The sequence below is a fragment of the Siphateles boraxobius genome, unplaced genomic scaffold (assembly GCF_051911475.1).
Source record: "Siphateles boraxobius isolate OS27281-9 unplaced genomic scaffold, OSU_SipBor_1 8, whole genome shotgun sequence".
NCBI classification, from domain to species: Eukaryota; Metazoa; Chordata; class Actinopteri; order Cypriniformes; family Leuciscidae; genus Siphateles; species Siphateles boraxobius.
Genome location: NW_027509208.1, coordinates 10,771,483 through 10,796,732, shown reverse-complemented (window position 1 = coordinate 10,796,732; position 25,250 = coordinate 10,771,483). Strand labels below are relative to the sequence as shown.

The following is a 25,250-nucleotide window of genomic DNA, read 5'->3' as shown; positions in this document are numbered from 1 at the left end:
ACTTTCTTTGAAACAAGAACAAAGAACGGCTTTGCTCTGACTCGGACTCCGTCGCTCAGACTACGTCACCTTCTTCGTTGCTCTGGTTGGTTGTAGCGCTATCCTATTGTGTGCAGAGGGAATTTGAAAGACAACCATTTATCCCGCCCCTCGGATTGAGGCATGCCAATGGAGAGTTCCCAGACTTAACCCTTCGGAGTCTTGGGCTATTTTGGCCGTTTTGGAGTACTTTTATTTTTTTTAAATTTTGCAACATAAAAAAATGTTTACCATACCAATGTTTGGTATAATTTTTTTCAGCACAACATCACCTATATGATCAGACAATTAGTTTTTCACTTTGATGTACTCTATCAACATACTGGACCCAAAATCACACAAAAAACACAAAATCCGAATAGAAAAATTATAGCTTTTCTACTACAAAAAACACAAACATGCTCAATGAAGCATTTTAAAAGGTTTAAAATGTAAACACAAGTTGTAAAAGTCAACATATACAGGTACAATTCAGATATAATCAACCTATATACAAAAAAAATATGATTTACAAAAAAAAGCGTGTGTAGCCATAGGCTTTTTTTCTTTCTTTTTAGCTCAGCCACTTTTTAAAAAATGTTGTGCACACAATTATTCAGAGAGCTATATTTAAGGCCTTGCATTCCCAGAGTATGAGGGTTCGCAAATAGTGCAAATACAACATAAAAAATTTAAAATTGAGATAAAATTAAACTATATGCAGCAAAAAGCAGGTGGGGCAATAGGCGTTTTTTTCTTTTCTTTTTTGCTTAGAAACTCTACAAAACAATTCATGTACAATTACACAGATATCTACATTACAGGGATTTCATTCCTTGAGTAAGAAGGGTTCCTCAATAGTGCAAATATACCATACAATAGGTAAAATGAACACAAAATCAAATTATACATACAACTATTTACAGCAAATATCAGGTGTTTTTTATTTTTATTTTTTATCTGTGCCTCTCCTCAAAACAGTTTAGCTAAATCTACTCCTAAACTACCTAAACTACTCCTAAACTACCTAAACTATCTACACTACTCCTAAACTACTCTCAAAATCTACTCAAACTCTTCCAAAAACTAGCAATAATCTCTCTCTATATATATAACGTATATATGTCTATCTTTATCAACTCCGTAAATCCTCTGCCTTTCAATTTTGCGTCTTAGCTCAGTTGGCTCCTCCTCCATTCCCTAAAATGTGCAGCCTGAATAGCAGAGTCAGCAGATTCACACATTTTTCTCCGTTTTGTTTTATGACAAAAACCGACGAAGTTATTAGAATAAATGCAACGCCTGTCGCATCCCATCTTGCGTTCTTTTACGAACGCGTCAGTATTTTTTTATATAAAGTTTAAATGATCATATCTCCGTTTTTACTTGGTCTATCAACACAAAACAAAAAGTAAAATAGAATTTCAAGCCAGCACTTTCGACAGAAGTGGACGGCAGCGCTCAACGTGACTTTGTTTTTATGCTTCGACGTCTTAAACTGGTCATGTAACTTGATCACGCCGGCGTGATCGGCGACCCCGAAGAGTTAACATCTTGATGTGTGTCTGGTATGCCAGGCTAGCATAATACTTCTTTTAAAAACAATTTAAAAAACTTACCGACCCCAAATTTTTTGAACGGCAGTGTATATGGCTTTCGTTTAATTTCATAAAAGCCTTTGTAAGGACTGGGCTAAGTGGGTGAATCTGAATAACTAAATACATCCGGCTAAAGACCAAAAATCTCTGAATGTAAATTAACCCAAACACACACACACAAACACACACACACACACACATTCCCCCACCAGTGAAGACCACACTCAGGACAGAGTGTGGTGTCCGATTACAAGACATTTTATGACTGATCGGAATGTCCCAAAGGAAGTGGATTCCAAAGCGAAAAGAAACTTCTTTTCTTTAAAAGACATTTAACCAGATATATTCCATGTGTTTTTATGTGTGTCCATTTGCCCATGTCACATTGGAATGACTATGATTTTATCGTAGCTTAAAGTGAATTATAAATACCTTCATTATGCATTTCAAATATAACTGTCCATTCCCATAACTTGTACACATAGTTCTGGACACCTCCAGAATGCTTTCGGTGTGATCAATCAGAATACGTACAGTAATATCCAGTAAAATATAGTTTACTATGTTTTCCATCTAAATGAAAAGAGACCAAAACTAACATCACTGGTGTTCTTAGATAACGGCGTTTACGACCCAAAGGAATGTTCACAGAACTGTGGCCCTCTCTGAATTCTAACCAAGGAGGAGAAATGAATCCTGTATTCATATATATATATACTATTATATATCCACTTGAGAATTGTATGAACAATGTATCCAAGTTCCCTATTTCATGAGTTGCCTTTTTGTGGTTTGGTCTATGTTTCTCGACAACTCTAATGCGATAATGTTTTAAACTTTGCCAACTAATGTTTAACCAAATCCATTTGTGGCAAGTTTGGTCTCGATAAACTCCAATCTTCATTCCCCATTTGTTAATTGACATTACATTTTGCTAAACTTGTGACACATTAGTATTATAAGAATTGTGAAGATTCTGCTCTTAAACACCGACGAAATGAGGGTTTCAAATGTCTCTCTCTTAGACAAAGAGCAATAAAAACCAAAGTCCCGCCTGTGAAATTCCAACCCTCTAATTGGCCAAGTCAACAGGAAGAGGCCGGGTTTCTCCAAGGTGATAAATGACGCTTCCCCCCTCCGCTCGCTCTCTTACTCCGCCTGTCTTTGTGTCATAATGTAAGGTCTCGCCTCCGGGCGAGCTCTTCGGGTTTCTTTTATTTGTTTCTAGTTTAGTTTGTGTTTTTCAGTCTTAGATAAGTCTCCGTGTTTAATTCCAATCGACGAGTGAAAAGAACACGCGTGACATATCTCTTCAGCAAATCCATCTACAAGGGACCTTTAAACGAGCGCGCGCTCGTTTTGAAGGAGAAACACGCACACACGCTTCTTCACCAGCCATGTGAAGATGTGACGTTAACTCCGCGTGATTTCCCCGTAGATCTTTATTTCTTTTCTTTGTTAGTCAAAGTTTTGTTTTCCGTAGTCGACTCTGTTCACTTCCACAAAGTGAAACGAACTTAGCCGAACTATTTTCCTTTGGTAATGTTACCCCAAAGACTTGGAAACTCCGTTCAACACGCGCGCCAAGCAGCACCCAGTGACGCTTCCTAAAGGACTCCGCTCACGCACGCACAGGGATGCCGCGACACAGAGAGACCCAGAAACTTAAGTATATCTCTTTATAGAGCTTCTAAGAAGCATTAAGATGATGTTTTCGTGTTGTTACAGACAGGGGACTGTCAGGGGGAATGTTGCCAATGCTCTCTCTCTCTCTCTCTCTCTCTCTCCCTCTTCCCCTCTCACACGTGTTTCCATTGTCCACACTCTATGCATTTCTCATTCATCGATGCCTTATCGTGTTTTGTTGTTTATTATGTTTGTAAATACATATATCCCATGTAACCGTAGTAAATACATAAGTAGTTCTGCCTTATTAAATTCATTATATTCATTTGATTGATGTACTGCCTTTTTGCTCATTTTCAAGTCCCTTAAGTGTCAAAAGATCTTATAGCAACAAGCTTACAAATTAAAGATACTTTAAAGAGTATGTGTTTATAGGGCAGGAAACCCAATTCTTGTGGCCACAGAATTGCTTTTCCTGAAATCCTATAAAGTAAGATGATATGGTGGATTCCCACAAATATTAGTCTGACAATTGAGCTAATTAATTTAGCCTGTTTTGTAAGACGTGGTCCGTGTAGTTAATTGCAATCAACTTGTGGTTAAGTGCAAGGATACACAGACATGCATGCAGGTAAAATGACATATCATCCCTTATCGGGAGTTTTATTAACATGTAAGACTGATCTAATCCAAACATGTATGAATAATTATTAATTACCAATTATTAATTATGATATGCAAATTCCCCACGGATTAGATCCGCCCCAGAGTCTTTACACCTTCACTAGTGTCAATAACTACAAATGATTTTATAGAAGCATAAAAACTTAGATTATTTAAAGAGGTGGTTGTGGGGGGGGGTCGTGGTTTAGCAAAGTCTGTAGCGGGAGAGAGAGGAGGGAGCCAAGCAGTGACTAAGTAGGTCAAGTGCAGATGATGAACATCTGTGTCTGATTGCAGTAATTGGCGTTGAGAGACCGCATAAAAGCCAGCAGGAACGAGAGAGTTCGTTAAGTGTGTGCCGCTTTAAATGCAAATAAGTTGCAGCTCCCGGCACAGAGGGTGGAGCTTCAAGAGCTTGTGTGTGTTAGCAGCTCCGATAACCTCACGCAGACAAGCACTAAAATGTCAGAAACTGTTCCTCTGCCTTTCATGTTTAAACTGGAGTTGGACAATGATGGAGAGACTATAGAAGAATCGACAACATGTAGAATGCAACAGGATGTTTCTAAATGGTTAGTTGATGAATTTATGTTGCTGATGTGGAGTTAACTATCTTCAAGTCTTTAATTAGCATATTCTGTCATGATAATCTATAAAATCACTTGTGTGGGAACTGTTGTAAGATGCCTACAGAGTGACATGCGATTGCATTTGTGTTACGTACTATATTGCATGCGAAAAGACGGATGCGACAGCTTGAGAAGACTCACAGATGTGCTCTAACACAACAACTCCTCTTCTCAACATGGACTGCATGTTCCCGGGGGCAGGGTTTATGTAAATTTTAAGGGTTAGTGATGTCACTAACCCGGGAGGAAAGTCGTGTAGTCCCTACCAGCCGTTTGTTGTAGTCCTTAAAAAACTATTTCTTTAAAAGCAAATACCTTCCTTTGCTTTGAACTTTGAGCAGTTTAACTTTTGCTCAAACAGCAACATTACACACTAACTAAAGTTAGAAAAGTGAAATCATAATGTAATCATAAAATCAATAAATCATAGGCACCGAAACATGAAAGAAAGAAAAAAGCAGTTTGAGGTCTTTTTTCTCTCACCTGAGCCGATTCCGTCCACGTACACAAGGCATGCAGCATGAATAAATGCTGTTACAGTGTCCAATCGCAGGTCCCATTCTGGCTCCTCCTCCTCCAACTCCCCCATTGTCATGAAGCCGTCCTCGTCCCGCTCACATACTGTGTTCATGAAGTTCACCCATGACAGGATGTCTCGCACACTTAGAATACACCGCCGACCAAACTCCTGATTGGTCAGCCAGTCGATGAAGTCTAACATGAGTTCTGCTATGTCTTTACCTGAGATGGGAAGAGAGGAATGGCAATGGCATGAAACTAGAACAGTGTAGGAGATTGGTTGGCATGGAAAACAACTTCGTTTACAGTTTAGTGGTTATATAACAGCATATACAAAGATATTTGCCTGCTACCGACCAATCAGATTCAAATCTTCCAAAGGGGGGGAATATGGCTTGTTAAATTGGTAGCTCTGTGTAGAGCGACTCACCTTGGTGGTCATGCTGGTCCAGAGATAGACCGGGCCGCAGATTGTGTTGGATGATCTGCATAAGATCATTACGGCTGTTGCTCTGGGGGCACCAAATCTCTGTGAACCTGTTCCTGAGTGCTGGAGACAGCTGTACATATGCAAACACATCAGTGCCACTGCTTGCTTGTTGCTTCCATGCAAACATGATCAATTTATTAAACTATTACTACTAATCGTTAAAGAATCCCAACAATGGCTATTTTATAACCTCAATACAGAATTCTTCAGCCAAGCTAATTCTCCATGCACTGACCTCTTTCTTTCCAAAGTCACCTCCAGGGTTCATGGTGGCGACAAGTCGGAACTTCTTTCCGGCAATGATCAACTCAACATCATCATCATCACCACCGCTGCCTTTCTCTGCCAGCACCAAAGATTTTTCAGTCTCCAGCACACTGCACAGGACACACAGACAGTCACATAATCACTTTAGATATCAGATGTGCCAATATCTGTACAGAACTGTACAGAAGTTTGGTGATTTGTTTTTTTTGCTTTATTTTGTCCTGTTGTGATGCAGAAGTTGCAAATCTGGAGAACAACATCAGTTAATTTTACAAAGAAACAAAGTAAACAAGTACATACAGGCCTGTTTTTGAATTTCCTAAGCAGAACTGATTTGGAAAAGGTTTTAAAGAGTCCGTCAATAAGAACAGAACAATGTGTGGAGTGTAAACACACACCTGTTGAGTCTCTCCAGGACCGAGTCATCTGCCAGTGAGATCTCATCCATCAGAAACACGCCATCCTGTTTCATTGCCAGGACCAGTGGTCCATCATTCCACTCAAACAGACGGCCGTCCTCCGCATCAGCCTGAATCATATTAAATTCATATAAAAAAATTGACATTTTTTAGACTAAATAATTTGAAGAAATGTGAATATTACCTGTTGAGTTTCCGTGTGACGGACAGGTCGGAGACCTCCCAGAAAGTCAGACGTCTCCATATGCAAGTGGCAGTTCAGAGAGAAGAACTTCTGACCGGCTAGTGCGGCAAACAGCTGGCAGATAGTGGTCTTACCGCACCTGGGAGGAACATGTAAACCAACTGAGCTTCTGGAATCTCATTCATTATTTACCAATAACAAATTAAGGTTTTAAAGGCTAATTTGGTTTCCTTTGATGACAGATTTCCTGCTACATAGAAAGTTCTATTTTCTGTTGAAACAGTGTTGTGGCTCCTAGTTATTGCTCATCAGTGCAGTGCAGACATCCAAGTGCAACATCATTTTTGTATTATTTTTTCAGACTGTACACAAGTCTGACAAAAGTAATTGTTGTTAATTTTAAAAAGATTAACAGACATAGACTACAAGCTACAAAACTCATTTTGGTTTCAGTAAATCTTTAAAATTAACATTATCAAAATGTGATTTGTGATGTGATAAAAACTCTAATAAAGAAGCTTTTCATCTTCATTTCCAATCAACAACTACAAATTAGTATTAGGCCAGATTTTGAAATTTAGGTTCAACTGAGGATTATATCACAGCTTACCCCGTGTCCCCAACAAGTAGGACAGACTCGCCAAAACGAAGCGCTCTTCCCACTAGTACAGCCAGTCTCCTCATGCCCTGGGTCCACACCACATGACCGAACTCTTCGGGGACACCCGCAATGCTGTCCACAAAAGGGCCTGCCAAGTGCCAAGCCATCAACAACCATCAATATACCAAACTGTGCCAGCCAAAACAATCAATCTGCCCATTAGTTATACAGTGAGCTAATCAAACAGATCTTTAGGAAAGTATCATTAGAAATCAAGAGTTCAACATTTCATAAAAAAGATTTTGCAGTCTTATCTCACCTGCGTAGATGGAAAAGAACATCACAAGATACAATCAATAAAACTCACACTCAATAACTATATTATATAAGAGCACACTGGGAGAAGCTGAGATGCCTTATTAAGGGACTGTCATTAAACTGCAGTACTATTGGTATCTGTTTATGTGATAATGCAATGGAATAACCAGTAAGAACAACATTCCTAATTGAAAGTCATCGACCTGATGTCAGAATGTTGTGGGCTTCTGTGGCCAAACTGTGTTTGTGCTTATTAACTCACTGAACTGAGAGGTGACCTGAGCCTCAGAGAAAAGAGCATCTGGGTTCACTGTCCTTTTAAAGTGCTTCTCCAGAATGGTCTGGATGGTCAGTGCTTCCTCTGGCTTCCTGACACGGCCGGCCAACAGCATGTAGCCTGAAAGAGTGAACCCAATGATTGTTACATTTTGAAATTAAGTACACTGACGAAGACAAAGAGCCAAAAAGTTTGTAATCTTTATCTCCTGTTTGCAATAAATTATTTTTTAGAGTGCAGACCTTTTTTGCATTTTTGAAATGAAGTATAAAAAAAACAAAAAAAGTTTATCTTTCCATAAATTACTTTTTTAAAAGTTTTAGCTCAGTAAGAGTTTTCAAAAGAAATTAATACTTTGATGAATCAAGGGGGCATTGAATTAATCAAAAGTGATTTTTTATAGACTTTTAAATTGTTGAAAATATATATTTTAAGTAAATACTGTACTTTATATTTATCAAAGAATCCTGAAAAAGTATGATTTTACACAAATATTAAGCAGCACAACTGTTTTTAACATTGATAATAATAATTGTAATAATAATAATAATAAGAACTGTTTCTTGAGCAGCATATCAGCATATTAGAATGATTTCTGAAGGATCATGTGAGACTTAAGACTGAAATAATGATGCTGAAAATTCAGCTTTGCCATCACAGGAATAAATTATATTTTAAAAAATATTAAATAAGAAAAGTCATTTTAAATTGTAATAATATTTCACAATATAACTGTATTTTTCATCAAATAAATGCAGCCTTGGTAAGCATAAGAGACATATAAAAAAAAAAAAAACAATAACACATACAAACAATAAAGTTTTGAATAATACGGTGCATATTTTAATTTTCTACTCCATAGCGGTCAAATGTTTGTCTCTGGATGTTACCGTCATCAGCCAGATGCTGTAGCCAATCACACGAGGAGTCATTCCGCTCCTCCATCCTATAGCGTTCAGCCCAGCGGAACAGGTCTCTTAGGGTAATGTAACCATGTTTCCCAGCAAACACACTGGATCCTCTACGTAAAGACTAACACAAATACCACCATATCAAAAAATATAATCCTGAATTTTTCAAAATTGAATCTTATATGCTGATACAACAAAATGAGATGCACACCTGCAAGTTCTGCATGACTTTGATGAGCTTAGAGCAGTAGGAAGGGGGAAGACTGCAGCGTTTATGGAGAATGTTCTCAAGCTCCGAACTGGGCAGCTCATCAAAATGCAGCTCCACAAAACGGTTCCTGAATGCTCGGGACAGAACCTGCACAAAATGAAAGGCACGTTTAGTGCATTAATATTCATTTGCCCTTTCTGGAGTAGGGACATCAGAACCAAAACATCACAACCTCCCACCTATCTAAAAATGAGTTCCCGCTTGGCACTATTGTTGCAGATTACAGTTTACAAGAGGCCAAGAAGGCAAGCTTGCTTGACACACAGGTGGTAGTTTTTAAAACGTATTAAAGAAACCTTTCTGCCCCCATAGAGCCCAGGGGGATTCTGGGTGGCAAAGAGCATGAATCTGGGGTGGGCTTTGACCACTTCCTGAGTCTCGGCGATGAAGAGCTCCCGGTTGTCATCCAGCAATCTATTCAGAGCCTCGAGGACATCAGTGGGGGCAAGGTTCAATTCATCTAGAATAATCCAATAACCTTTGCGCATGGCATCGATCAGTACGCCTTCAGGGGAAAAAAACATGCATGTTGTTTTCATGAAAACTTTACAAACATAAACAGAGGGTCAATCGAACACTGAACTACAAACAAAGAGAGACAACAATTTAAGATTACCATGTGATATGGCAGTGAATGCTTAAAATTCATTAATATCATAGGCTGAAGTGATTGAAGACTTATGTCAAAGGATGGAGCAGGGACCCAGAATGTTTAATTTTAAACCTGGCTTGATAACATGCATTTAGCACCATATTCATGCATTTACATATTACATAAAGAAATTATTATTTAATGGCTTTGCAATCAAAGCATCATAACAGAATCATATACTCTTCATACATTCCATCCTAGTGTGCACTAAAAGATCTTTACCTTCTGTGAAGACAAGTTTGCCATGCTCATCGGAGGAGTAGCAGCCGATGTACTCCTGGATATCTGTGTGCTCATGGTTATTGATTCGCACACACTGGTTTCCTGTAGAAGCTGAAAGCCATTTTATCAGACTCGTCTTTCCTACAGACGTTTCTCCCTGAATGAGCACTGGATGGATGCTAATACAGAAACAACACACAAGAACAGAGGAAAGAAAAATGTAAGTCTAAATGTCTAAGATATTAAAATGATTCCTAGTATGTAATGAATATGAAAAGAACTAACAGGACTAAAGATGGATAGAGGGAAAATAATGACAAGTAGCCATATAAATATATATATAGCCCAGTAGGATTGTGAGTGGCAAAGAGTATAAATCTAGGGAGATTTTGACCATTTCCTGTTATTTCTATACATTTATATTATACTATTATATATAATATGTGATCTGATGTGAAAAGGCTGATGCCCATAAAGTCCTGAAATCACCTCTTTATAGATGCAGAGATCAACTAATCACCAGGTCCATTCTTCGTACCTCTCTTAATACATCTGAGATGATTTGACAGTCAGATTTTCTAATCGTGATAACTGATCTCTGGCTAATTTGGTTCTTCAAACGAATTTTGTGGATTTTATTAAAATATCTCGATTAAGTTGTCTGAGATTACTGTGCGTTCTTGTGTTCATTGGAAAGAGCATATATATAGATTTTTTAAAACCATGATCAGCAATGCACCGATTGGTTGGCGGCAAGACAGCAACATAATGACATCATAATTATTAAAAAAAGAACATCACACACCTGACAAAAACCTTGCCAATTTTCTTGAAACAGCCAAGTAACCAAAACAACATAAAATATATAATAGATAAATGAAATGTGTACTGTTTGTTATATGATTCCCAATTACTTATTTCCATATTCCATTATTTCTCGATTTCTATTTGTACTTTGTATTTTTATTTCAATGTTGTAATTAGCAATTCATTTAATTTTACCTGTGAAGCAGATTTGTTATGTGGCAGCATTCATTGAGTTCCCTTTCGAGAGGTCTCTCCTATTGCGTAAGTAGCTTACGCTATGGGAAAACTCCTTTTCTCGAGAATATTGAAGTCTTTATGTAAAACGCATTGCAGCTGCACAGCTGACAGCAATGAACGAAGGCAGCTCGGTCATTGGCTGTGCTGCGGCAACTTGCTCGAACCAATGACGGGGCGACTCTGAATGCGCGACCAATGAGCGCGCTTCGCGCCCGCGCGCGTCAGAGCCCGCCAAGATGGGCGTGGCCAAGAGCTATATATTGGGCGCCCCGTCATGAGAGTTCTTTAGATTTAATCTCCTTCAGCGAACACCTTCTTCGCTGGATCCTCCGGATTATTGAAGCTTCGCCGTCGAAAAGCATACCAGCGGGATTTGCTACGAGGACGTCGGCACCTTCAGCCGCCTTCTAACGCGATCCTACTGAGCCATCCGGCGTACTGCTCACGCAAGTATTTACATCTGTTCGCTCTGCGACACTTGTAAAAGAGCAAATTTTCCAAGGCGTTGTTTCAAATGCCTTCCTGCGCGTCGTGCAGAGACCTTCTCCCGGACGGGGATCGTCACATCATCTGCGCTCGCTGCCTGGGCCGGGACCACGCAGAAGCTGCTTTGACCAAGGGCGGATGCCCCGAATGTGACGACCTGGGTCTCTCCGCACTGCGGGCTCGCCTCGCCGCTTTCGCCGTGAGCGAGCCCATCGCCGCCATCCCTCTGTTCGAGCCGCGCACTAAGAAAAAGCGAGGGGGTCCTCGGCCCAAGATTGTGCTGAACCCCGAGCCTCGAAAGCCGTCCTAGCCACAAGAATGAAAAGAGAGAGTGCGTGTCTCGCAAAAGCCGGACCACTCTCTCTGCAAAAGCTCAAGCATTACCCAGTCCCCTTACAGGCGGCTGGATATGTTCATACAGCAGTCAATGGGCCAGTCACAGAGCTCGCTCACCTGCAAACAAACGCCGTTTTTACGGCGACGCACAGAAAACACAAAAAGAGTCTTTTTCTGCCTGTGTCACTAAGGGTTCACATGTCCACAAGGTGTGCATTCCCAGATACTGTCAAAACAGTGCCAAATTCATTCCCAGCTCAAGCTGCGCACCCCATGAATGTAGATCACGTGCCTACGGTCATGTACGCACCACTACACACAAGCACTGTTCACACAGTTATAAATTCATCCCCAGTAAAAGCGGGAAACATTATAAAAGTGACGCGTGTGCCTACCACTGTTTATGCACCCCCACTTATAAACACTGTCCTTACAGTGTCAAACACAACCCCAGCCCAGGCTGCGAGTTTTACAGACACAGCGCGCGCTGCTGTAATCACACACGCGCCCATTCACTCAGCTGCTCAGCGCGCGCCCGCGCCTCTGAGAGCTATGAGCTCAGGCGATTCGCTGGCCGGGTCCCTGCGTCACAGCGGCCCGCCCCTAGCCTGTATTCAGCCCATATCTGTACACGCAGCGGCATGGGAAAATATTCCAGATATGCCGAAATGGGTATTGAATATAGTAAAGCACGGATACTCGCTCCAGTTCGCTCGCAGACCACCACGTTTTACGACTGTGGTCGAGACGAAAGTGAGAAAAGAGTGCTCACATGTTCTACGCACCGAGGTGCGCAAACTAATAGAAAAGGGCGCTGTGGAAACTGTTCCCCCCTCTCTGAGCGAGGCAGGTTTTTACAGCCGCTATTTTCTCGTCCCGAAAAAGGATGGCGGTCTCCGCCCCATCCTAGATCTCAGACACCTGAACAAAGCACTAATGATTCGCTCGTTCAGAATGTTAACAACCAAGCATATCCTCGCGCAAGTACGCCCAGGAGATTGGTTTCTCTCAGTGGATCTGAAAGATGCTTACTTTCACATTCCAATAGCGCCTCATCACAGGCCGTTTCTGAGATTCGCTTTCGAGGGACAGTCGTACCAGTACACAGTACTTCCGTTCGGCCTGTCCCTGGCTCCCCGTACATTCACGAAATGTATGGATGCAGCACTTTCCCCCCTAAGGCGAAGGGGAGTGCGAATACTGAATTATCTCGACGATTGGCTGATTCTAGCACAATCAGAGAGTCAGTTAATAACACACAGATCTTGGATTATCAGCCATTTAGAATGCCTGGGTCTAAGAATCAATTTTGCAAAAAGCATACTATCTCCCAGCCAGAGGATTTCTTTCCTGGGAATAGTTCTAGACTCGATGCAAATGACAGCGCGTCTCTCATCAGAGCGCGCGCTCACCATCCGGCGCCTTGCAACATCATTCAGGGCGGGCGCGCTCGCCCCCGTCAAGCGGTTTCAGAGGATGCTCGGTCTCATGGCCTCAGCATCGGCCGTACTCCAGCTAGGATTGTTGCATATGCGCCCTCTCCAACGCTGGCTCAAGAGCCGCGTCCCTACTCACGCGTGGCGTTCGGGCCACCTTTTAATCAGAGCGAACCACGGCTGTATAAAAGCCCTGACGCACTGGAAAGCCGCCGACTGGTACCAGTCAGGCGTGAGTCTGGGTGTGAACACAAGGAGAAAGATGATAACGACAGATGCCTCCAAAATAGGTTGGGGGGCCCTTTACGAGGGCAGGCCTGTCTCCGGCTTTTGGTCAAACCCGGAGAAGCGCCTACACATAAACTGTCTGGAAATGAAAGCGGTCGCTTTGGCTCTCAGAGCCCTGCTCCCACAGCTGAGAAACGAACACGTCTTGGTCCGAACGGACAACATGACGGTAGTATCGTACATAAATCGCCAGGGTGGACTCAGGTCGAGCTCCATGCATTCAATGGCCAGGAGACTCATTTTATGGTCCCAGCACAACTTGCGCTCGCTGAGAGCAGCGCATGTGCCAGGTGCCCTGAACCAGGGGGCGGACATGCTATCCAGAGACAAAATTCTCCCAGGAGAATGGGCTCTCAACCCGCTGACGATTCACTGGTTATGGAAAACCTTTGGCAAAGCGGAGATCGACCTCTTCGCCTCCAAGGAGAACGCGCACTGCCCTCTTTTCTTCACGAAAAGCATGGATGCGCTCGCCCAGAGCTGGCCGAGCCGTCCCTTATATGCCTTTCCCCCGATCGCGATGCTACCGCAGGTCATCAGTCGGGTCAGAGAGGAGAAAGACGCAGTGCTGCTGATAGCCCCACTCTGGAAGAACCAAACATGGTTTCCAGATCTGATGCAAATGCAATCTGCACCACGGCCGATTCCACTGAGGCCATACCTCCTCAGTCAGGCCAACGGGATGATATTTCATCCCCGCCCCGATCTGTGGGCCCTTCATGCATGGCCCCTCAACGGGTTCCCAGGAACCTCACGAGCGGAGCACTAAAAACCATCGCTGAGGCGCGGGCGCCCTCCACGAGACGCTTATATGCCCAGAAATGGAAAGTGTTCAGTGTCTGGTGTAATGCCAAGGGCCTGAACCCTGAAACATGCGAGATTACGAACGTACTCGCTTTTCTACAAGGGCTTCTGGAGGCGGGCCGCGCCCCCTCCACGCTCAAAGTATATGTGGCGGCCATCACAGCATCACACGACCCTGTAATGGAACGTCCATTGGGAAGAAACGACCTAATTATTCGTTTCCTAAGGGGCGCTAGGAGGATGAACCCTTCACGCCCCCCCTCAGTGCCGATCTGGGACCTAGCTACTGTCCTAGACGCTCTTAAAGGGCCTCCGTTCGAACCACTCCGAACCGTGCACCTTAAACAGCTCTCGCTCAAGACTGCGCTCTTGCTGGCACTCGCCTCGGTCAAGAGAGTGGGCGACCTGCACGCGCTTTCGACAAGCGCTGCCTGCCTAGAATTCGGACCTAACGACTGCAGGGTCGTCCTTAGACCGAAACATGGGTATATTCCTAAAGTGCTCACCACTCCCTTCAGAGCACAGGTTATCTCCCTAACTGCGCTATCGTCCCCAGCAGACGAACACGACGCTAATCTACTCTGCCCCGTTAGGGCTCTCAGAGTGTATTTGGAGCGTTCTGCCCTATTCAGACAGACAGAACAACTGTTTGTATGCTTTGGCGGCCGTACGAAAGGTTCCGCCGTTTCAAAGCAGAGAATCTCTCACTGGATAGTTGAAGCTATAGCGCTGGCTTATGAAGATAAGGGACTTCAATGCCCCTGGGGAGTCAAAGCACACTCCACCAGGAGTGTGGCTTCTTCCTGGGCATGGTCGAGCGGGATACCGATCGAGGATATTTGTGCGGCGGCAGGCTGGGCCTCACCGTCCACATTTATCAGGTTCTACAACCTACAGGTCCCGACACTGCATTCCAATGTACTATCAGCATGATGCTAGTTGAACTACGAGTTCGTATCTAGATTATGTATGTGCTTGTGTCACACTGAGCGCCTTCTAGCCGCTCTGTATTCTTTCCCACATATAAAGCTCGCCTCTGCCGGCTAGTTGGATGATAACTTTGCTTTTTTAGCTCAGGCACCTGCCTCTGGCTATCATAAGGCGAAGTTCAGCACGCACGGCGTTTTGCATGGTGTTCCCATAGCGTAAGCTACTTACGCAATAGGAGAGACCTCTCGAAAGGGAACGACTCGGTTACTAACGTAACCTCGGTTCCCTGAGAGGAGGGAACGAGTATTGCGTAAGCTGCCGTGCTTGTGCTTGGTTAGTTCGCTTCAGTCGTTTTAACCTAAAGAACTCTCATGACGGGGCGCCCAATATATAGCTCTTGGCCACGCCCATCTTGGCGGGCTCTGACGCGCGCGGGCGCGAAGCGCGCTCATTGGTCGCGCATTCAGAGTCGCCCCGTCATTGGTTCGAGCAAGTTGCCGCAGCACAGCCAATGACCGAGCTGCCTTCGTTCATTGCTGTCAGCTGTGCAGCTGCAATGCGTTTTACATAAAGACTTCAATATTCTCGAGAAAAGGAGTTTTCCCATAGCGTAAGCTACTTACGCAATACTCGTTCCCTCCTCTCAGGGAACCGAGGTTACGTTAGTAACCGAGTCGTTTCTTAAGTCATCTTACAGTTTTCTAATGGCAAAGAAGACAGAATTTTTTTTCTTTTTTACCAAGTAATCAAACCACTCCCATCATATCTTACCTTTCAAATTAATGTACGGCATTGTACTACTGTACATCATGTGTGAAAGACTAAAATTAATAGGTAATTATTCCCTTATGAAGAAATCTTTCAATGAGTAAAACTGGCTGTGTCTATATTATGATAGACTACACAACATTATAATATTATTTTCGAATTCATTTTTTATTTATTATTATTTTTAAATTATTGTTCCTGGTTCAATAAGGTACTCTTGTAAGAAAGTAGAAAGTACTTTAAGCATCACCTTTGCTTAACAAAAATGCAATATGATGTTTGGTGGGTGGGGGGAAAGGCTGTTATTGTAAAAATAGAAGTAAGGAAAATGTAAGTTTCAGGGTTTTACTGTATGTTGCTTAACTCCTTCAATAAAAAAAACAATCTATTCCTGTTGACAAATAAGCATGCTCCCGAGCAAGTTTGAGCTTATGGACCTGTTGCTATGACAGCAACTCCGGGATGATCTTCGTTGAACCTAAAAATTCGGGATTGTGTCAAATCGTCAATAGTAAAATCCTGATAACAGAGTAATCCACGTACGAAGAAAGAGCCCCAGGTCAACTGTCTCTGACCAATGGCACCAAAACAGACAAAAATCATCGCTATCACCATAACTACTCAAAAAACTAAAAGCAAATCAAGTCTCTTACGATAATTATGCACCATCCCACAAATGATCAGAGAAACGCTGCATATATAATATGTATCGACAGGGGGATTGATCTACGGAACGTCACAGGGGACATATTAGAGGTGGGGTTTCCTACCCGGCAGCCACCACCCGTGCCAGATCTTTCAGGTTGAGCTTGACGGAGGGTGTGAGGATGTAAGTGGGGTCCACAGTAGCCTCCATGTCACCCCGACTCAGCCAGTACTCCTCTATCTGTACACACACACGGTCCTTTGGCTGAGGGATTGACTGAAGAAAGAGAAGAAAATCATTTTCTAACACTTCTGGCAAAGAACATCTCTAACCATTTCACAGTCAATCCATTCAAACTAATATTAAGATGGATCAATGTGACTATTTGAAGCTCTGAACTGATTACCTGTTTCAGACATTTCACATTTCCTCCAAGTATGTATTGACACACCAGTTTCTGCACAACAGGGTGAGAGCTGCGATCCAGCTGAGTGAGAAAACTCAGGCAGAAACCCTGAAGAAGATATTAAACATCTCCATAAAAACACTTTACTGTTTGTTTTAAATTTCTTTACACAGCACACACTAATTAAATAAATAAATACTGGGAATTTGTCCATGGCCCCAGACCAGTAGAGGGCCCTGATGAGCTATAGAAAACTTGAAGCTTTACTAGCAGCTCATTTCTATTATTTCAATAACTACTGCGTATGCCCAAAACAGTCAAATGTAGAACAGTTTATCATATAATGATAGGTTTGAAACTCATTGCATTAACTTTAAATTAAATTGGTCAATGCTGAGCTAAAACTAGTGATGAGGGGAAATGGCATGAAGTCTTTAAGCGTAAAACAACCTTGTTATTAAAAAAATGAACTAAATTAATGTTAAAACCACAACCAAGGATAATTAAAAAGCAACTTGCTTTAATAATGGAAACAAAAGGTGAACTGGTGATAGAACTGAAGATTTGACAACACTTGAAGATTTCCATGAAAGAAATAAACCCACCAGCTAATTTAAGAACACTTAAACTAAGTTAATTTGACTAACTTATGCTCCTATGAGAGCAAATGCATGACCAGGAGAGACTGGAAACCCATATGGTGTGGACAGATAAATAAATAAGCCAGTTTGTTGTGTGAACTCAAAAATACAGTGTACTGTGTACAGTTTTTTATGATATACACCGCACTGTGGAAAACACAGTGCCGATGAGTCTTTGACATCCAATCTACATCAGACAAGAGCGGCGAGTTGTTACGCAACTAAACTAGATTGCTCCGTTATAATCAAGTTATCTAGATTGCAAGCGTAGCAACATTGCACACTGCAGTGTTTACAGCACTATTCATTGATGGAAGAGTGAGACAGCTAGTTTGTTGAGTCATGCTGCTTACTTCTAATGTAAGAACATTGTAAAATATCCATGCTCAATGATTGTCAACTTCATGTCTTCACACGAATGGACCAATTTCACTTCAATACGGATACAAGTAACACATTTTAACCTTACACTCGCTATGTTTCAGACTCTCATGACAATTCAGTCAGGCAGAAACAGACAATCATATTACCTCATAGAGGGATCGTTGGATATTGTAGCAGGGGTCAGAGGCCACGTACTTCAAGGCTCGGCACAGAGTACGCAAACTGTAGTGGGGCTTGTGCCCCGTACCGTCAACTAGCCGTGTGTTAGCCTCCTTACGAACAGCCAAATAAAAACTAGGGGAAAAAACGATTTTGTTTAAAAGAACAACAAAGAAGTACAGCATCTAACCAAAAGTTGCAACATGAGGTATAGAATCTGTATATCGCTTTTTATGCTTTTTATCCTTACCAACATACATTTGTTAAGTAGAGCATATTGCAGCCAAGCTTTTTTTAAATAAATCCTACTCCAGTTTTTTTCATTGTATGGATCAAAAGGCAAAAAACTGTGTTATAGTTAGGAAAGACGTGTTGTTGATATATGAATGGTAATGGAGAGCTACTGAAGAACTGTGCACAAACCTGATGATTCCATGGATGATTCCTCTGGACAGGTTAAGGCCTTTGAGGTAGTCAGAGACCAGGATTCGTAAATCACTCTCACTTTCCAGCTCCTCCACATACAACTCTGTGAACCTGATACATAAACACAAAACCATGTGTCCCAAAAAAGTATTGAATGCTTCTATAAAAACGTATAAACGTCACTGTAACATATCTGCAAACAAACCAAGGAGACATTTACAAAAGTTATTTTAAGTGAATGCATGAAGCCAGTTCCCTTGGAGGTCATGCCGCTCTCTCACCTGTTTCTAATGCCCAGTGGCAAGTTCCTCTTGCCTACATCTGTGGCTGGGTTCATGCAGGCAAACAGACGGAAGTCTGGGTGACGAACCAGAGGCTCTACACAGAACGACATCATGAAAACAGAAAAATTACCTCAGAATATACATGACACAAAACCAATAATCAACTGCAACACTTATGATAATGAATCCCAATGGCCACCAAAGCGCTTTACATGTTGCCTCACATTCACCCATTCACTCCCTCATTCATACACCGACGGCGGTGTCAGCCATGCAAGGCGCCATCCAGCTCGTCGGGAGCAGCTGGGGTTAGGTGTCTTGCTCATGGACACCTCGACACTTGGTCAGGTGGAACCGGGGATCAAACCACCAACCTTTCAGTTTGTAGACAACCTACATGAACAACTGAGCCACTGCCGCCCCAAAGATGAGCACTTTGCACAGGACTCACCAGTATCGCCTCGGTCCAGCAGCACTAGTGAACCGGCGCTGCCCTCCAGCAATCCACTCAGACACTCCAGTGTCTCTGCAGCAGCCAGATTAATCTCATCCAGCAATATCCATTCGCCTTTCTTCACAGCCTGGGCTAAAGTCCCCTGCGCAGACACACAGTCAGTGACAACATACAGGAGATAACAAGAAAGAAAAGAGAAAGGAAGAGGTGAAGACAAGTTGGGAGAAGAGTAGCAATTACCTCCACAAACGCAAAGACCAAAGCGGATTCACAGGCCCGAATCTGTTCCTGCGTCTGACTGAGTTTGAGGGCCAAAGCCTCCCACTGCTCCTGCAGCAATGCAGCTATGAGAAAAACACAAAGAAAAGACAGGAAAAAAAACACTGAAAACATGCAGTACAATCTTAAAAAACAACAACAACAAAAAACCCATTTTAAATGATTTATACCATGGTCTGTCTGAATACTCTATTATGTTTGGCTGAAAGACATGTAATGCACAGATAGCACACATGCACGGACACAAATTGTCAAAGCTGCCTCACAACTTTTATCAATAAAACAGCTACATTCTATTTCTAAGCAATGAGGTGGTAACATCACTGTTTTTGAAGTAATTAAACTCACAGCTTCACTGTTAGTAGAGACACTGCACAGATGCAGGTAATTCACACACCCACAATCCCTCTCTCTCTTGACAATGCAAATGAATATAATCTTACCACATACTTTCTCTCTGTGTCGGCTTTAAAGAGTACAGAAGGCTAGACCTAATGAGCCGTAACTGACGAAAATAACTGTCATTTTTACCCTTTCAGTCAAATTTTGTGTTGGATTTTCTGCATGACGGTTGGTTCTTTGCCTTATTGTCATCAATTAAAATCATGTATGCACACTTAGCTGTGGATTATCCCTAACCAAAAAACAACATAAGAATTCTAGTTAATAAAGTGATGAAATAGATTTGAACCTTCAGTAATACCATTGGGTTTATCATGTAGTTCCTTGGTTAGTGCTGATTTGCAGACATGATCCATGAGCTTCAGAAGGTCCTGCCAGCGTTTGCCTCTGAAGCAGGTTTGGACGTGCCCCAGAAAGGTCAGGTTCTGTTTCCGTGAGTAAGTCTGAGAGAAGAGGTCCTCAAACGCTTCCCGCAGGGGCAAAAGAATGAGCTTATGGTCCACTGGTTTATACCTTTAATTATTACAGATCAAGGTCAGCAATAAACCAACAGCTTCCCACACATTTGCACTGCACATATTTGTTTGAATCCTGAATCACTCTTGTCTACTCACCCTCCTAGTAGGTCAGCTGTGTCACTCTGTTGGTTCATGTTGACCACTCTCAGTCTGTGTCCTGTAAGAGTACAGCAGAACAGAGCAGGAAATGAGAAATTGTGCACAGTGTTAAACCTACTTGCTCAGTGTAGTTTAGGTGTGTTACCTGTCATTCCCGCCAGGTACTGCACCGTAGAGGTCTTCCCTGTGCCCGTCTCCCCCACCAACAGGACAGGCTCCCCTTTAGTGACACACACCAAGAGCTGCTCCAAAAGTACTGAGGATGGCCGTGTGGCAGCAAATGTTTGTTTGTCTCTGTGGGGCAGATACAAGTCAAATATGTTGGCTACGTCTAGTGTTATTTTAGTATTATTTACTGTATAATAAACTATATTAATCACCGAGCTCTAATCTGCAAAATGCCACTATAAGACATGAAGATATTAAAGATATTATAAACATTAACATCATTTTTTGTAAAGCTGCTTTGAAACATTGTGTACACTCTACAAATAAATTTGACTACTTTATACACTATATATTTGGTGTAAACTATTTGAATAAAATGTAATTAGTTACTGTACTTAGGCATCTTTTTTGGTATTCTAATATTAAAAATATTAGCAACTTTTTCTGCTAGTAAATAAGCAATATTACCATCTACAGGGCATTGAAGGTACTTTATCTCATGGGTTTTTCCCTTAACCAAGCTTTACACGAATGTAAGTGCATTAGCAGGTAGTTGTGAATCGCTGGTATGTTATTATAAGATGAGGACATGGCTGTGACCGGTGAGGAGGCCAAAGCCAAAACCTTTGACTACCGGTACTTAATTTTACAAAACATTTTATTTATCCGTCTCTTAGGTGGAGGACAAGTGCATCTTTGAGCCTACATTCAGTACGAGTAAAACACTTAAGTACTGTTAAAATCAGAACTCAAGTGGTATTGGAATTGGTGACATTTTCTCTGTGAGGTACCTGTACTTTTAGTGAAGTATGGTTTTCAGGTACAGTTTACATCAGTGATATTTAAATACTACTAATTTATATACTATTACAGTATTTTGTTTTTGCTTTTATTTTTATATTTTCACTTTTTATTTTAATTTTAGTTTTAGTAATTCAGTAATTGTCATTTTTTATTAATTTTAGTTTTTTAATATTTCTATTTAGTTTTGTTTTTTAAAGTATTTTTAGTACTTCCAACTTAATTTTTTTTCTGAGTTCGAACATTTCAAATTTTTTAAGTTCAAGTTTTCCAACCTAATATTTGTATTTTATTCTATTTCAATTAACAAAAACTGTTTTAAATAGTTTTGGTTTGTGAAAAATACCAACACTGACTACAACTTTTAAATTGTAAAACCTGTCAGTACAACATTGAGATCTCTCTGAGAAGATTTCCAATAATTCTAATATTCACTATCGTTAAAGTGTTCATACGCGTCATGTGTATGTAGCAATCCAGCTACATTTTCCTGTGGTATGCTCAAAGCTGTTGTATTCCCTGTCTTAAACAGCACAGTTACCAATCAATGCCGTGTTGACTCAATTTCTCAGCAGGGTGCCTTCCACATAGGGGACAGCATAGCACAGTGACACCATTTGTAACGGAGTAGATTGAAAGGGGAAGTGCCAGACAGGGACTGGGAGACAGATTAATGGAGATGGCAATGGTTACACTCTGATAATGCAATCTCACATGCTCAGCCACACCGCGTTGCTCTGCTTGCGGAGTAACATCGCACGGCCCACCGACACCTCCAACTCCGTCACAGTGATTGCAGGCAGGTACATCTGGCAAAAGTGCTGGGCCTGAAATGCAACATTGACAGTATTAGAGTAGGTTATTGAACATAAAGTGAAATATGATTTTACTTTGACTCTAAATATTATGAAGAAATATAACAGGGTGCTTTTCGCCATTACTGTAATATTGCTGTTTGACCAATGACTTTTCCAAGTCATTTATAAATGTATCCAACAAGGCAAGTTTTACTGTATACAAGTTCTCACAACAAGCAATATCCAAGACATAGAATAATTTTAGAGCAACACAAAACTGGAAAAAGTATATGAACTACAGCGATTTCTATGACATTTTCAGTATTTTTAGGATTTTACTCATTTCCATGAGTTTTCCAGACCTGGAAGCTCACAGGGAACTGCAAAACTCCCCATTATTTCCAGGTTTTCCATGGCCATGTAACAGCTTGTGCCACTAAAGAGATAACAGTGGTGCAGAGTACTACCTTCTCTCTGGATATGTTGAGCTTGCTGCCAATGATCTCTGCCATCTTGAGTCTGCTCTCAGATTTGGAGAGCATGGCAGTGAAGCAGTCCAAAGCCTGAAGAAGAAGAAAAAACACCACCGTGTTAAGTTTATAACAGCACAGCTTTTTCAGTATTAATGTTCTTGTTTTCTAAATATTTAAAATATATACTGTATATACATTTTTTTTATAATAATAATAATAATCCAACAAACAAAAAACTAAATAATGATAGTGACAGATTAATGCTGGTAACTACAGCCACTCACCTCGAGAAACACATTCTGTGCTGTGGAAGAGCAAGAGCTGTCAAAATTTAAGCAGATTCTCTCACACCATTTCAGCAAGTCCCTGTGTTCATTAAAAAAAAACATGGATGCAAATTTCACATATCAGAATTCACATTTACAGAATTCAAATAAATGCAGCCATGGTGAACCATTTCTTTTTTACTTTCAATTGAAATCCCACTTGCCAAATATTGACTGGCAGACTGGCTGCTCAAATTGTTTTTCACCCAGGGTCTCTACAAAGACCCTCATGCCAGTAGGGGATTGAGGGAGGAAGTGGAAGTGTATTGATTGATAACAGCAGGGTCTCCACACCATTGAACCTCTCCTCACAGAACAGCCCTCTATATGACACACTTTCAGATATTTAAAATGGAGGCATATTCATCACTACCCATTTAATTTAATACACACACTGGCAAATGCTGCTCCTGTTATTAGACTAGTTACTATAACACCAAAACAACTGGAAACAAAATAACAATTTGTCAAACCGTACCATGCTTAAAATATGTACAAAGAAAAAAAATCATAAAAAAAAAAAAAAACTCAACCCTCTACAAGACAGGTATTACACTATATGGCAGTGTTTGGTATATATTATACAAAAGCTAGTTACATAAATGATTTGCCCTGGCTTGAATTTCAAACTGTGTCTCTGGCTGGGGTTCCACAGATTGGGCAGAGAGAGAGAGATCGATGTGGCATTGACTGCAGCAGGATCCAGTGGAAAGCTGATGAACTGCCTGAGGCCCAGCTACACAATGGACACAGACTCAACTCTGCTCTAATGCAACCATAGAGTAAGGGTTTTATTGTAGCATCACTGCTTTAGCTGAACTGTGTTACATGTAGAGGTCCGAAAATGACACTCATAATTTATTGATGAGTCTATCGTGTCTATGCAGACATATTCGTAAATGCCCAAGGGCATCATAAAACAAACTGAACAAATACAATTCTGACATGATGTCTAACTATTTAGAGAAAGGTTCAAATTGGCATGAAATGGTTTGGAAACCTGCAGTGCATACAGTCGTATTAGTATGTTATATAATTTTTACATTAAATTATTTTTATAATTATGCAATAATGATTTTGAATATTTTCTCATTTAATATTTTTTTTAAGACATGTTACCTCAGTGAGAGTCCTCTGCCCTCCAGTGATGTAATATTTTCATCTGATATATTCTGTGCTGCACTAGGACCCTGAGGGCTGGAACTGATCTGATGTCGGTCTCCTGTTAGCTGGCAGTATATGTCCAAAAGATGATCCACCACCACTGACAGGTTAGGGTACTTCTTTATTAGGACCTGAACAGAGAAAAAAATAGAGACTGATTATCAAAAGAAAGAAAAATGTCATCAGGACCTAGAATAAATGCATATCATTGTAAAGGGACAGCTTGCCTGTTTAAGTTCCTCTCTGCTCATGTTGCCAATCTGCAGTTTACTCCAGTATTTGTCCAGAAGTGCAGCATGTGTACTCTGTGGACGATGCCAAGCTCCTCCACTGTAAAATGTCCTAAATATAATGATTTTAATCATTAAATTTAGTTAAGAAATAATTCACACATACATACAAACATATACTCACACAAAATATCTTACCTTCGTGTTGCAAAAAACTGGAAAGCTGGGGCCATCTGAATACAGTCTTCGCGTCCTGGGATTGTCAATTTCTTGTTCTCCATAAGAGGGAGCAGAACAGATATCTACAGAGCAAATTACACTGGCATGATTAAATGTGGACTGATCTTATAATTATGAATCATACCATTTACCAAAATAAATATTAAAAAAAAATGATATATATATATATATATATATATATATATATATATATATATATATATATATATATATATATACATATATATACAGACTAATTCTGTGATAATTCTATGACAATGATTATATGCAATTGTGCACTGCCACAAGCTCATGCACACTGTAGCTAAAAACAAATGCTACAAATCTGCAATAACTCAATAATAAAAAACATCTTTATGGACTTCTACAGTCCTAATAGAAACCTTTCTAAGAAAGACTGTATGTTTTTCATGTTTTTGTGGATTTGCCACCCACCACGTCCAAAGGAGCATGATCAATGTCCTCCAGCAGAATCCAATAACCTTTTGAGACCGCCTGGGTCAGGGATCCCGGCTGCCACACAAACTTTCCAGGAACATCTGTGCAGCGGTACATTCCCAGCAACATCTACAGAAAATAGAGGCATGAAAAAATAT

General features: G+C 41.1%; 1 protein-coding gene across 2 annotated transcripts in view; it reads right to left on the bottom strand.

The window, feature by feature from the left end:
* Positions 1 to 25,250, bottom strand: part of mdn1 (midasin AAA ATPase 1) — a 66,029-nt gene that overhangs the window by 38,147 nt on the left and 2,632 nt on the right. For both annotated transcript variants that reach the window (XM_077220026.1, XM_077220027.1), the window contains exons 7-34: positions 25,090 to 25,221; positions 24,613 to 24,716; positions 24,412 to 24,526; positions 24,140 to 24,315; positions 22,979 to 23,060; positions 22,689 to 22,784; positions 22,139 to 22,251; positions 20,601 to 20,749; positions 20,453 to 20,513; positions 20,140 to 20,351; positions 19,398 to 19,501; positions 19,155 to 19,299; positions 18,701 to 18,797; positions 18,417 to 18,530; positions 17,981 to 18,128; positions 16,810 to 16,917; positions 16,528 to 16,679; positions 9,666 to 9,844; positions 9,088 to 9,296; positions 8,732 to 8,878; positions 8,500 to 8,641; positions 7,595 to 7,729; positions 7,024 to 7,162; positions 6,414 to 6,552; positions 6,209 to 6,339; positions 5,779 to 5,920; positions 5,484 to 5,613; positions 5,018 to 5,275 (exon numbers count right to left, since the gene is read on the bottom strand). In XM_077220026.1, coding sequence (XP_077076141.1) covers positions 5,018 to 5,275; positions 5,484 to 5,613; positions 5,779 to 5,920; positions 6,209 to 6,339; positions 6,414 to 6,552; positions 7,024 to 7,162; positions 7,595 to 7,729; positions 8,500 to 8,641; positions 8,732 to 8,878; positions 9,088 to 9,296; positions 9,666 to 9,844; positions 16,528 to 16,679; positions 16,810 to 16,917; positions 17,981 to 18,128; positions 18,417 to 18,530; positions 18,701 to 18,797; positions 19,155 to 19,299; positions 19,398 to 19,501; positions 20,140 to 20,351; positions 20,453 to 20,513; positions 20,601 to 20,749; positions 22,139 to 22,251; positions 22,689 to 22,784; positions 22,979 to 23,060; positions 24,140 to 24,315; positions 24,412 to 24,526; positions 24,613 to 24,716; positions 25,090 to 25,221 — 3,859 coding nt within the window. The remainder of the gene's footprint in view (positions 1 to 5,017; positions 5,276 to 5,483; positions 5,614 to 5,778; positions 5,921 to 6,208; positions 6,340 to 6,413; positions 6,553 to 7,023; positions 7,163 to 7,594; positions 7,730 to 8,499; positions 8,642 to 8,731; positions 8,879 to 9,087; positions 9,297 to 9,665; positions 9,845 to 16,527; positions 16,680 to 16,809; positions 16,918 to 17,980; positions 18,129 to 18,416; positions 18,531 to 18,700; positions 18,798 to 19,154; positions 19,300 to 19,397; positions 19,502 to 20,139; positions 20,352 to 20,452; positions 20,514 to 20,600; positions 20,750 to 22,138; positions 22,252 to 22,688; positions 22,785 to 22,978; positions 23,061 to 24,139; positions 24,316 to 24,411; positions 24,527 to 24,612; positions 24,717 to 25,089; positions 25,222 to 25,250) is intronic.